General features: G+C 38.0%; 1 protein-coding gene across 4 annotated transcripts in view; it reads left to right on the top strand.

Annotated features, from left to right (window-relative positions):
* Position 1: 1 nt before the first annotated feature.
* Positions 2-14129, top strand: part of lmbr1 (limb development membrane protein 1) — a 67546-nt gene continuing 53418 nt past the window's right edge. For all 4 annotated transcript variants that reach the window (XR_006055399.1, XM_042228143.1, XM_042227933.1 and 1 more), the window contains exons 1-5: positions 2-139; positions 5673-5745; positions 9185-9224; positions 10045-10184; positions 12043-12146. Coding sequence is in view for 3 of the 4 variants with exons in the window: in XM_042228143.1 (XP_042084077.1) it covers positions 77-139; positions 5673-5745; positions 9185-9224; positions 10045-10184; positions 12043-12146 (420 nt within the window). In the remaining variant the exon portion in view is untranslated. The remainder of the gene's footprint in view (positions 140-5672; positions 5746-9184; positions 9225-10044; positions 10185-12042; positions 12147-14129) is intronic.

Below are 14129 nucleotides of genomic sequence, written 5' to 3' on the forward strand. Positions count from 1 at the left end.
CTACCCTGGTTGCTGTCAGTTGTACAGGCGAGAATGTAGGGACTCAGTAGCTTTAATTGTTCTTGCAATATGAAGAATGGAAGAAGACGATGTGACTATTAGAGAGCAGAATTTCCACAGTCAAGTTCGGGAGTACATCGTAAGTAGCGGAGCGGCTAGTCGAGCCTAGCTCGCTAACGGTTGCTAGCTTTAGCTTTGCCTGTCAGTTTGACTCGGCAGTATTCGTTTAAGCTTGATATTGTATTTTAAGACCCACTTAAAAAAATGTAAAAAGAAACAATGAAATTTGATACCCGGTTATGTCACACACCAAGTTGGGTTTAAATATAAAAAAGCGCGTGAACCCGCTAATTAACACGAGCTTCCGTTAACGCTAGCTGCCACCAAGTTAATCACAGGAGAACTTGGCTAACGCACTATATGATGTTATTTGGCATGTAAACATCCCCACGGTTAAGTAGAGGTAACTGTAACTGTGGCATTGACAAAATGTCAGGGTCCTGTCTAATTCAAGCTTTGTGTGTCGCATATGTTTCAAATCAGGATGAAGTGTTTATGTTCTCGCTGCTTGATGCTCCGTTTAAAAACCGTACACTTTTTCGCAGTCACCATATCAGATTTTTATCGCATGATATTGTCGTAATACCTGGTCTTTACATTTTATCGTAGAGTTTGGCTGCAAAGATAAGCTATACTTTATCTTTAAAGTTGGGTAATCTTTGTGTGTGTTTGTGTTTTTAAAAGATAGAAATAACAGGAAAAATGCACCTGCTTTTGTTAAGTGAGGCATGAGGACTAATCATGATTACATTCATTGTCACTCGTCAAAGCTCCAGTTTGAGCATAAAACCTCTGTTTAATATGTTTTTATTTTTAAACACAGTACCATTATTTCCTTTTTACCTCCCAGCTGTAAAAGGCTGATGGGGTATTATCATCACCTGAGTGGGTAGATGTTGTTGACAAGCAAGTGTGTGACTGCGATAACTCAAGGCGGCATAGGAGTTCGAAATTAATACTACAGGTGTAGCTAAAAATCTCAGACAAGTTTGAATGTCAGTGACCTCAACCTCAAGGCCAGAGGTTAAGTTGTTTTTTGAAAATCTTGTGAAAGCGATAACTTGAGAAAAAGGTGGCTTAGGATTTTCTAATTGACACCATACATGTATCTACTAGGAGGCTGAGGGGTAGCACTGGCGTCCACCAGTATTTCTAAAAACGATCATCAGTCAATATCGGTGTAATGCCACATCCCAGTGTAGACCGTCCATCCATTTTCTTCTGATTATCCAGTACAAGGGGCAGGGTACACCCTGGAAATGTAACCAGTTTGTCTCATATGTCATTCACTGTGTAATTAGGGGTGATTAAATCCCATTATATGATCATTTAAAGCCTTCCTGCTTTAGCAGAATTAACATTGTTAATGTTTTGATAGTTATATCTATGTATTTTATGTAGAAGACCATTTTGTTGACATGTTACAGTCTGTTGAATTTGGCAAATAATATAAAGGTGATTTGTGACAATGCAATATGCATGTATGTTAGGTTCTTATCGGAGAGATGTTTCCCCACTGCAACGGTACATTCTGTCTTTCAAGAAACTATCTAATGCAATCACCAGCCATCTAAATTAAATTAGAGTTCAGTGGTCCCTGGGACCTAAAGGCTGCTTGAATAGTTACCAGTCAAGACTGTCTACTGACTTTTCATCCAAAATAAGGTTTTTATAAACGTTCTACCACTGTATTTGCTGTTGCAGATTTCTTCCATAGATTTCAAATTTGGATTTCCTTGAATGTCATATCTCTCTCGTTAAGTCTCTCTTTCTGTGTGTTAGAGACTGTCCATAGTAACTTTTAAGCTCACAATACAAAAAATATAGCATTGCTAAGTAACACAACCACCTAATTTATTCATGTGGCAGTTATCTTATCAGCAGTGTGTCACCTGTTCTTTTTTACACAGCATACGGTAGAAGCTGTTTAATTTCATTTAGATGTATCAATACAAAGTTTGTCCAGCAGAGTGGCTCTAGACTTACCTATTTGTGAAATGCTTTGCTAGAAACTCCATTTCTTTTTTTTAAAACAACTTTAATATACTGTCTATCAGTGTTTTTCCAAAATGAGCCTTTGGGTATACAGTTTCCTGTCTTTTCTCATTGAATTGTGGTGTCTTGATGTCTCCATAGGTGGGAGAAAAAAAACAAATAAAAGAAAACTAAAAGAGTAAAAAAGGTTTCAGTTTTCAGAGGTTTAGAGTAAGTCTCCTTAATTATTCCTGTCAGAATCTTGTGTAATATAGAGACTATCAGATATCTCAGCACTAAGCAAGGCCAACATCTGAGCTTTAGCTTGCACATTTTGTCCTGAGCCTGTACGCCTGGATGTCAGTATCTTATATCAACATTTCTAACTGCAAATCGTTCTGTGTGATGGATTAACATCAGTGTATCATTTCATCTTGATGTCTGTGGTGAGTCAGCTTATGGATGGATTTTTATTTTTTATTTTTTAATACAGGTGCCAGGCGACTGATATTTTCCAGTTATTGTGTGTACTTATTTTGCAGTTGGGGTTACTGTAGGTTAGGCTTAAAGTCAGTAAACATCTCTCAGTGACAGGACCTCATGTTCTCATCAGGCCCTAACTGGGAATCATTTTTCTTCCACAATGAAACCACTTGTAAATAATAACTCAAAAATTCTGTGCCTATGTTTAGCAAGAATGTAGAAAATTAGGTTACTGAGAAAAATCAGGTTAGAGTTGAATAATTTTGACCACAGTTCACACATGTTTTGGACAGTAATCATATTTCTTTGTCATCTCATCACAAAGCTTGTAGGTCATTATCAGGCTTTCACATTTTTTTGTAGACTATTAACCATTGTATTTTATAAAATAAAAAGTTTTTTTATAATTGACGTCACAATCAGCCATTGTTTAGTAGTAATAATAATAATAATAATAATAATATATATATTTTTTTTATGAGATTGTTATCATTATGAGAAAGTACTTTTTACTACTTAAGTTTCTGAAAAGGCTGGTCTTTTTCAGTATATTCATCTGTGATGCTAAACCAAAATCATATTCTTCCATTATTAAATACCCAGACTAGTGACACTTTAACCAAAAGGAGGGACAAATTATTAATTTCACCAGTTTATTCTGGTTTATTGCTAATGTTTTTGCCTTGTGGTGGTCATCACAGCATTAGGAAAGATCCTTCCCTTGTCTAATAAGCATCTTTCTGATAATCTGGCAATAATTAAAGTTTGGAAATTTGTTAGAGAAGTCTGAAGATAACGCTATTTAAGGTAATGCACACATCAAAAACACACTCAAGCTAATGGTATACAGTACTGCCCAGAATGTACCTCTGTTAATAATATTGTTTTTAATAACTTAATCTGCAAAATAGATGGATATTTCAGGTTTTTGTCTCTGAAATCAAACTACTCCTGAATGAGTTTTATTGCCACAGTACATGAAAACAAGTTGATTATTTATCTGTTAAGCCCCTTTTAGCGGGGAAAAAGGTATTGCTGTTCGTCCGTTCAAGCCAATTTCCACCAATTTGTTAACATAGGATTGTAATGCTGAAACGATTGTTGTGCCAAATTCTGTTTTTCAAAAAAGCTTATTTTTCCCTCTCAGCACATCTTTTTCCTTTACTTTTGCCCTCCTTAAAGGTCAAAATTCACTTCCGGCAAGCCTGTGGGAGGTTTCTTTCACCTCACATGAAAAGGCATTTTCCCTTGTTTTATGGCCCCTAAATTCTGTTGAATTGGCCAAAAATAATTGACGTTATGGATTTTGCCCCAGTGAGTGAATGCATAAAATAAGTTTTTGGAAATGGTTTGCAACCTGGTTAAATGACGTCCCCTTGTCAACACTCGCTGATTTTTCCTTTACATAGAATGCAAATTTAAATTTTTTTTTGAGGGAAAATGGATTGATAAGAAGGGTAGTAGCACTGGCGTTCACTGCTGTGCCTGAAAGTTGCTGTTATCTCCTCAGAGACTGCTGTGTCTTTGTGTCTGTGCTGCTTTATCAGCTCTGTGCACCTGATGATGTCTTGTTCAGGGTTTGCCACTTTGTGGACATCATTCGGCTTGCACCAGCATCACTACAGAATTTATAGCTAGAAACATATGAGCAGTCTTTCATTTGATAGGGGACTGCATATGATAGGAAAAATGTTTTTGTTGCTGCTGTCACATTATGACATTTGGCATTTCTTATTATGCCAGTTTGCCTGTCTGTGTTGTGTATGTCCGCCTGGCATCTGGTTGAATCCTCTCATAACCCCAGCTCGGCCGCAGTGAGCTATGTGGTGTTGACAAGGTGCAAAGTGCTGAAGTGGGAGCTTCTAAGATTAGTTGCGTCCTGGTCACTGTCACAGGAGAAGAAGGGAATGTGGAAAGTGATCTTTCTGTGGCTTGTTTTGAGGCTGTGGTTATCTAATTTGTGGACCACTTTGCATGTAGCTTCGACCTCATTAGTGTCATCAGACAAATAAGAGCAACAATGCAATTCTCACTTTCCTACTTTAATCGAATAAATGGGTCATATTAAACATCTTAGTTGCCACTGTTAATGTGCCATCATGTGGTTGCAATTAAGGTTTCTGCATAAACTTTGCAACTGACATAAGGGACATGCACAATTGAGTTGCAGTAATCATTTACTGGTACACAAAAAAAGTAAATTGCTCAATATTAGAGCATGAGAAGTTATTGACTTGCTTTAATGCAAAATGCAAAATTGCTTTTATGCAAATAATTAGAGGTTACACCATTACAACTAAAAGTTACCTTGTGTGAGCTCAGAATATGTTGGTCATTGTAAGAAATCTGCCATTGCTGTTAAACGGCAGTCTTGATCTTTTAACATCCACACCGTTTAGTCCATTCATATCAGACTCTGGTTTGTTTTTCCTTTTGGTGCAGTTCATTTGTGAACACGGTAATCGCTTTTGGGTGTGGACCAAAACAACTGGTCTCCCGAGGTGGTCTCAGTCCGGTTCCAAAGAAAGTCCAGAGTGACGTGTAGGCTACAAGTTTGAGCTAAATGCCTTCTTGTAGCCAGCTATTCTTTGCAACAGACACCATAGACAGTCGAGTTTTGCCTAAAATATTATTCAGATAAATACAAATGTTGGGATTGAAGTCTCCTTTGTTATCTACTAGTTCAGAACACATCAATTTCTTCCTGTATTTACTTCTGTTGATCCTATTATTTTACAGTATTGGGAGAGATGGTCAAGCCTGATAATGCCTTAGATATAAATGAATTCCCAGTGTGTTCCTCAGAGTGGGGGAGCACAGCTTGTACATTTAACAGTGGTATCGCAGTAAAGCTCTGAGAAGAAGGTTTTGATCTTTCAACTTCATCATATAAAAACACAATAACTACTCTGTACCTAAGACCACGTATTACTGATTTTGAGCTGCACACAATGGTATTAGCATTGTATATACAGCATATGGTGTAAGAAATACTTTGACAATCCTTTTAATACCTAAGTGTGTCATAGTCTTAATGTGGGATAATTTTGGGTTTAAAATCTGCTGGGTGGATGGTGCATATGGTGTCTCCAATGTGCTGATTCATCCCTTGTCATAATAAATCCTGCATTAAAATTCTTGTGATGTTGTTTCAGATTTGCTTCCTCCTGTTTGCCGTCCTCTACATCGTGTCCTACTTCATCATAACCAGATACAAGAGGAAGAGTGGTAAGTGCTGTGCAAAATGTGAGTTCAGACTAAAATTCTCGCCTGTCTGTAACACGTAAAAAGCAGCGCTGTGTCTGCGGTGAAACGATTCTCACACCAAGCATCACAGAGGTTTGCTTATTTTGTCATTTATGCTGTGTTTGCTCACACTCAGAACCCATGATTTTTACAGCCAAGGATCCTATAGTTGTTTGCTTTGGGTCACACCCACGCCTGAACACAGCCTGCTTTGTGTTGGAAGGGCTGTGGCCACATTAATCCACTTGGTCACAAAAGCTGTTAGGTTAATGCTGACATAACTTGTCCTGTGAGGTTGATAACTTCAGCTACGTCACCTAAAACATTGATTGTAACCTGTGTGACAAACAAGGAGATAAGAACAAGAAGAAAAGAAAAAAACAAACATGTAGCACAAAAATAGTCATGTAGATAATGTGAACTCTTTCCCATTTTCCCAAGGCTAATATAGTTTGTCCAGGTCACCCAGCCTTACCTTGTCTTATTTTAAAAGTAGACCACTTCACATCAGAAATCCCTTCTGGAGATTTAAACTGTAGAAAACTAGGCTGCACCCAGTGATTTGGTTATAGAGCAAATAATGTGTGAGTATTTTAGCTTCCATCATCAAATTTTTTTTTTTTTTTTTTTGCTTTAGATAATAGAATCAGAGATTTGATTCAATTGAATTTTCTTTATATAGTGCCAAAGCATTAGCACAAGTCTTCTCAAGGTACTTAACATGATAAGGTAAGCACTTGCAACAGTGTAGAGGAAAAGCTCTTTTAAAACAGGAAGAAGGCTCAGATAGGATGTGTGACCATGTGCATCTAGCTGTTTACTGTCAGTGGAGAATATCAACACTTGTATGGTTGTAAAAAGCATTATTAGTACGGTACAGGTCCAAGGGTTATTCTGGTTCTGGGTGGGACTTCTTTGGATTGCCTTGTTACGCTTAACCATTTGTGACATAGAAATTTCCACTATCCACAATTAACTGAATCCCAAGGTAACAAAACTGGTACATAATATTTAAGGGTACAACATTCTTAGCCTGCTGTTTGACGTTTTTCCCCTGATGACGTATATAAAATCGATGCAGCCTCTTGTTTACTTGTTGGTTTGTGAAATGTTTTCACTGACTTTTAGTGTTTTGACACTCAATGTGCCAAGTGAGGTATGGGTCTGACTGAAGGTGGAAGCTCATTGGCCGACGTTTGGTTTTTTGCAAAAAGTGAAGGCTGTTGGCTTTAGTTTTCAGACCTGGACGCATCCATTTTTTTTTTCAGCTGTCTGAAATTTGTTCTGTATTTGTACTGATAGTTAATCATACATTTTGGTTTTGTATGGTGAGTAGAGAATATCAGATACTTTGAGCTATCTGTATGAAAGCGTTCATTATGTTATTATATCCATGTTGCTGTTTTTTTTTTTTCTCTTCTGTTTGCCCAGAGTTTGTTTTTTGTCTTGTTTGTTTTTCGTAGTCTTCCTGTGCTCTCCTGTCTCTTCTCTTTTCCCCCACACTCCCCAACCAGGGGTGGCAGATACAGTGGGGCAAAAAAGTATTTAGTCAGCCACCGATTGTGCAAGTTCCCCCACTTAAAATGATGACAGAGGTCAGTAATTTGCACCAGAGGTACACTTCAACTGTGAGAGACAGAATGTGAAAAAAAAATCCATGAATCCACATGGTAGGATTTGTAAAGAATTTATTCGTAAATCAGGGTGGAAAATAAGTATTTGGTCACCTCAAACAAGGAAAATCTCTGGCTCTCACAGACCTGTAACGTCTCCTGTAAGAAGCTTTTCTGTCCCCCACTCGTTACCTGTATGAATGGCACCTGTTTGAACTCATCATCTGTATAAAAGACACCTGTCCACAGCCTCAAACAGTCAGACTCCAAACTCCGCCATGGCCAAGACCAAAGAGCTTTCGAAGGACACCAGGAAAAGTATTGTAGACCTGCACCAGACTGGGAAGAGTGAATCTACAATAGGCAAGCAGCTTGGTGTGAAAAAATCAACTGTGGGAGCAATCATCAGAAAATGGAAGACATACAAGACCACTGATAATCTCCCTCGATCTGGGGCTCCACGCAAGATCTCATCCCGTGGGGTCAAAATGATCATGAGAACGGTGAGCAAAGATCCCAGAACCACACGGGGGGACCTGGTGAATGACCTGCAGAGAGCTGGGACCAAAGTAACAAAGGTCACCATCAGTAACACACTACAACGGCAGGGAATCAAATCCCGCAGTGCCAGACGTGTTCCGCTGCTGAAGCCAGTGCATGTCCAGGCCCGTCTGAAGTTTGCCAGAGAGCACATGGATGATACAGCAGAGGATTGGGAGAATGTCATGTGGTCAGATGAAACCAAAGTAGAACTTTTTGGTATAAACTCAACTCGTCGTGTTTGGAGGAAGAAGAATACTGAGTTGCATCCCAAGAACACCATACCTACTGTGAAGCATGGGGGTGGAAACATCATGCTATGGGGCTGTTTTTCTGCCAAGGGGACAGGACGACTGATCCGTGTTAAGGACAGAATGAATGGGGCCATGTATCGTGAGATTTTGAGCCAAAACCTCCTTCCATCAGTGAGAACTTTGAAGATGAAACGAGGCTGGGTCTTCCAACATGACAATGATCCAAAACACACCGCCCGGGCAACAAAGGAGTGGCTCCGTAAGAAGCATTTGAAAGTCCTGGAGTGGCCTAGCCAGTCTCCAGACCTCAACCCCATAGAAAATCTGTGGCGGGAGTTGAAAGTCCGTGTTGCTCGGCGACAGCCCCAAAACATCACTGCTCTCGAGAAGATCTGCATGGAGGAATGGGCCAAAATACCAGCTACTGTGTGTGCAAACCTGGTAAAGACCTATAGTAAACGTTTGACCTCTGTTATTGCCAACAAAGGTTATGTTACAAAGTATTGAGTTGTATTTTTGTTATTGACCAAATACTTATTTTCCACCCTGATTTACGAATAAATTCTTTACAAATCCTACCATGTGGATTCATGGATTTTTTTTTTTTTCACATTCTGTCTCTCACAGTTGAAGTGTACCTCTGGTGCAAATTACTGACCTCTGTCATCATTTTAGGTGGGGGAACTTGCACAATCGGTGGCTGACTAAATACTTTTTTGCCCCACTGTAGCTGCCTCTCTGAATCTAAATTAAAATTAAGTTCTTTTTTCTCACCATCACCAATTGCTCTCTTGTAAGGGAATTATATGGTTGCTGGGATTTCCTGACATTGTGGGGTCTTTACATCATAATGTACCGTAAAGTGCTTTGAGGAAACTGTTGTATTACAAAGCTAATTGACCTGTGTTCGATTATGTTCTGCTGTACTTGCATATACAGTGTAGTCTTTGCAGAGTCTATAGTCTAACTCAGGATTTCTCCTTGAAACTGAAGGACTTTTGTTTCCCTCTTTAGATGACCACGAGGATGAAGATGCTGTTGTCAACAGAATATCGTGAGTGTGGGATTTTGTTCAGTACAAAAAAAAAAAAAAAATTCTTTATTTGTAGATGCTAACCATTAATTTTCTTAATTAAATTAAATGAATTTTCTGCAATTCAGAATTTACTGCGTCCAAATCCGTTAATTCATTTAATGTAGAAAGTAAGAAGAAGACGAGCTTAAGCAAAATAATCATTAATTACTAATAACCAGAAAAATGTTTTCATAAATTTGCTCCCCAACAATCTATATGTTTCAAAAATGGTTTCATTTTCTAGACCAGTGATGAAGGTATCACATCACTCCAGCTAGGATCTTACATCCACCCTTCATTGTATGACTGCTGTCATCGCATTCGTCCTGCCTGCTTATTTCCAGCTGGAGGACATGGTACCTTAGGGTCCTGCGCACACAATAGATAGCATGCCTGATTAACATGCTTTTTTAGCAAACGGGTGTCGGGCCCACTGAGCAGCTGGTCACTGCCTTGGGCAGAGTCTGGACACTATATTGTGAAAAAATACCCAGTTTATGCCTTTTGTTGTTCGTGGACTAAGGCAAAGGTGGTGAAGGTTTAGTTTTATTTAAGTGGCTACTGATTCTAAATAAGCTAATATGTTGCTTGCTGGAAATGTTTATCCGTGTGACACACTCCCACTTGATGCAAGTGGCCTTTTTTTATTTTTTTATTTATTTTTTTAGAATATACAATAATCTAAACTAATCTAATCTTTCAGTAAGTAAACGATTTTTCCTTTTGGTGTTGTTATGTGGAATTGCCCTAACATGAGTCTGTACGTGTGTCTATGTCTGTGTGTTGATTACATTTACAGATTGTACTTGTGCACCTTCACTCTGGCAGTGTCGGGTGGTGCCGTCTCCTTATTGCCTTTCTCAATCATTAGTAATGAGATCCTGCTCTCCTTCCCCCAAAACTACTACATTCAGTGGCTCAATGGCTCCCTCATTCACGGTCAGTAGTTCACACAGTTTATCCCAGTTTTCATTTTCTCTTTTTGTTTATGAAATACTTCACTGTAAAGAAAATTTGTCTTCCAGCGTATTTGATCATAATAACAGTCAGTTCAGCTTTTCACATTAATGTCAGGATAAAAAAGTTGTGCTCATTAACATTCTGTGTACATTACATTGGACTACTAACCACAGATGTGGTGTGAATGTGATCCAACCTCAGTCTGGATCAGCTACTAGTTGTACATTGCAAGTCTGAGGTTTAAAAAAAAAAAAAAATTCTGTGATGCAGCAATGTACTATAGATGTGGTCTGTACAGGCTAGCATTTCTCCGTGTTCACCAGTCATCCAGAACACAGCATCTTCTATCTTCCATTTGTCTTTGTTGCTCTCAATCCACACACATCTGGCCATTAAGTAGACTGAACATTTTCACATGGTTTGTAGTGATGAAATTTGGTTTGCTTGGATTCTTCTTTTTGGAAAAAAACAAAACAAATTACGAATCGCCAACTAATTCGGACCAACATAAATGAACTGTAGGTGTGAAAATGCCCTAAAAGTGTACTTATTGTGTTTTTGTGGAGTTCCTAGTAGAGATTAATATAAATCCAGACAATAGAGTTTTCTAAAACTAATTATAGTAATTCTCACTAAGTAATTATTTGGTGACTCATCAACATTAATAGCATCCGAACAGGATCTGTCTATAGAAGGAATGTCAACCTGGATCAGTGAAACTTGCCTTTCTGTCAGTGTTAAAGTTATACTCCGAGATATCTTAATATAAGAGACAAATATGCAGTTCAAACAGTATCACAAAGTTGTCAGCACAACTTTGGGGGTTTAAATTGTAGGATTAAATGTGTAATACCACAAAAAAGAATGCCAAGAATGCCCAGTAATTAATAAACAAAGTTTTTGTTAATGCACATAAAATGTTTTCTATAGTAGATAAATTACTTTGGTGTAGTATGAAGATCCACAGCTGTAAGTTTTTACACCTGTAGTCTATAAAGTCCTCTATCATACAGTGTATCTAGTTTCAATTTGTGGACATATTAATGCACGTTTATGGTGACACATTCATTTATCTCAGAGTAACTACGTGACAGTGTATGTTATTCACTCACCTTACACATCTTATTATGAAGATTTAAACACCAATGATGTTAATTATCTGGGTTATGTTTGTGTAGAAAAGATAACATTAAGTGTCCTTTGGTGCACAAAGTCTAAACATGAATCAGTTCCATTGTGTTTGCACTAAAACTAAAAGAAAACATGCTGACTTTGAGAATTTTTAGATGTTTATAAAGGGAGAAAAAAGGTGAAACCTATTACAAATATCTTATGTGCTAGAATTTTGTAGAGTAAGTTAAAGCTTTGATTAAGCCAAATAATGCATTAGATAATAAGAAATGTGGTCTCTTTGTACAAACACTGACACAGTTTGCTTCCTATGACTGTTGAGAAACTTTGTATTTGTTGAAACATGACTTTGCTATACAAAAAAAAAAAAAAAGAATAGATGTGTTACCAGATGGGGTGCTAACAAATGAAAGAAGCCAGTTTGTTTTTCCCCTTAAACCATTTGAGATTGAGAATTATTTATTTGCACTGCCAGTGCTAATTACCTGCTTCTGTTAAGGCTGTTTGATGTTCAAGTATCCACCAGGTGGCAGTAGAGTCCATGACTTAGAAACTGCCAAGAGGGCACTCAACAGACAAAACTGTCTTAACTTAAATTGCAATTTAGGAAACTCTGTGAATGAATCTTTGGCACATGTCCCCTTCATAATGAAACATTTTTTTAAATAATATATTGTCTCTGTATATGTCTGTTTGGTTACTGCAGGTCTGTGGAACCTGGTGTCACTGTTCTCCAATCTTTGCCTCTTCGTCCTGATGCCATTTGCCTATTTCTTTTTGGAGTCTGAGGGATTTGCAGGATCGAAAAAGGTACAAACTATGGGTCTTTATCTAAAAATGAGAAAAAAGTTGCCAACCTATCCAACTGTTCTAATATCAATTTTTTTTTTTTGTAACACATGTTTATTGATGCCTTTAAAAAAATAATGGACAAGGTAGAATTTCATTACAAAAAATTATTTGGACAATTTTTTTTGGTTTAAAAAAAAACAAACAAACTTGGAAGTCATTAAAAACAGTTCATAGTAAAATTTTGTGTGGTACTGTACTCTAGGCTGTTATGTATTTGAATGCTCTAATACCTCTGCAAGAGGTTTTCTCTTAGAAACCAGAGCAGCAGCAGGTGCTTAGTTCTTGCCCTCTCCCTGACTCATGCCACTGACCGTAACTGCCACCGCAAAAAGCTCATTAACCATGAAAGTCTGAATCTGGTCTTCACCCAGTGCCACATCCTGACAAACCCTTTCAATAAGGCCATAGGCTGCAAACGCTTCAACACTGCTGCATCGGCCCCACTGATTTAAAGCCTGATTCCTTGTCACCTCCTCCCCAGCCCCCTAAAATAAAACTTCAAAAGGACAAGCTAATAATCGAGTTGTAAGGCTCAGCGAACTTCCTTGTTTAATTGATTACCCCCCCAAAAAATGGGCTGGGGGCTCGTGTTCCAAACGTCCATAAAGTCGCAGCAACATGACAGCACAATAGAGCCTTGCAAAATGGAGGGCCAAAGATTTACTTTTAATACGCCTCTATCCTGTGTCACAGTTTGAAACCTCTCTGGTTTATGTCCCTCCTGGCAAAAGCACATAAAAATTAGTTTGTACTGTAGTGTATAGCGAGTTCTTTTCTTCCTCAGCCCACTAATTTGTTTCGGTTGGATTTCTTCAGTAGAGGGCAAGCCCTGATGTGTAGGAAGCAGGATGAGGGCCTCTTTCACATTTCTCCCTTTTGTTCTTTTTCATTTCAGCAAGACTGTTTCTTGCAATACAGCTTCCATAAATGTGCCTAGAGGAAGTACTGTTCAGTGTTGAGCTGCACTTCCAGGTATATATTTTGTTGGTTCTGTGCTAAGGCAAGGGTGGAAATGATATACCCACTCCTCCATTTAATCGCCCTCCAAAAAAACAAAACAAAAACCCCCCCGAACCCGAGCTGCCTGCAGAGTGAATTATACAGCCGACAGCAAGATAAATGTAAAAGCAGATCTGTGTTTTTATAATGTGATATTATCCCTTTATCCAATAACAGCATTAGACTGCTATGCCATAAGGTTTTATGTGGCATTTTAACCCACTGGGCTAATGTTATAGCACTGCGAGTTCCCTTTGAGTGCGGAAATGAAGTGAATGATGAATTTCACTTCTAACGTCGTAAGTCAGCCTTTTCATGTGGCTGTGTTTACTTTTGACGATGTACTAAAAGACGCCAACAGATTAAAGATGGTTTTTTTTTTTAATGTTGTTGTTTTTTAATGTTCAACTCTTTAGAGGCTCTGTCACCTGAATGATTGATAGTTTAACAAATTGTCCAAATTGTAGATGAATCAAGAGCGACTTAAGGTTTTGATGTCAGATGTTATGATTTAGCTTTATTTGCTGCTATAAAATGTCTACCGCTTTACTGCTGTGTTCTCAAATCTTTGCAGAAGAGCTGCATCACTGAGGCAAGTAAAGGTTGTTGTTTAGTTTGTTTTTAGGTTCTGATCATATTTAGAAACTGAGATACTACATTGTTGGTGATGTGCTTATCAAATATTGTCCACTTTTTCTTTTTTGCAGCATTAGCAAAGGAATTTAGATAAATAAAAAAAGAAAATTGCCATTATTGTCTCTCTGTTACTTGTCTCCACACCACCAATAGGTGGCATTGTAATGATGAGAACCATACATGTCATCCTTATTGAGATGATCAGTATGCTGTAACAAAGACTGAAGACATCAACATAAACCTTTAGTCAGTCTTCTATTTATATCAAGGAAATGTAATCACATTAATAGATAGAATTGATGAGTG

This window comes from Haplochromis burtoni, unplaced genomic scaffold, assembly GCF_018398535.1.
Source record: "Haplochromis burtoni strain Fernald_Lab_line unplaced genomic scaffold, NCSU_Asbu1 Contig_1, whole genome shotgun sequence".
Lineage (NCBI taxonomy): Eukaryota > Metazoa > Chordata > Actinopteri > Cichliformes > Cichlidae > Haplochromis > Haplochromis burtoni.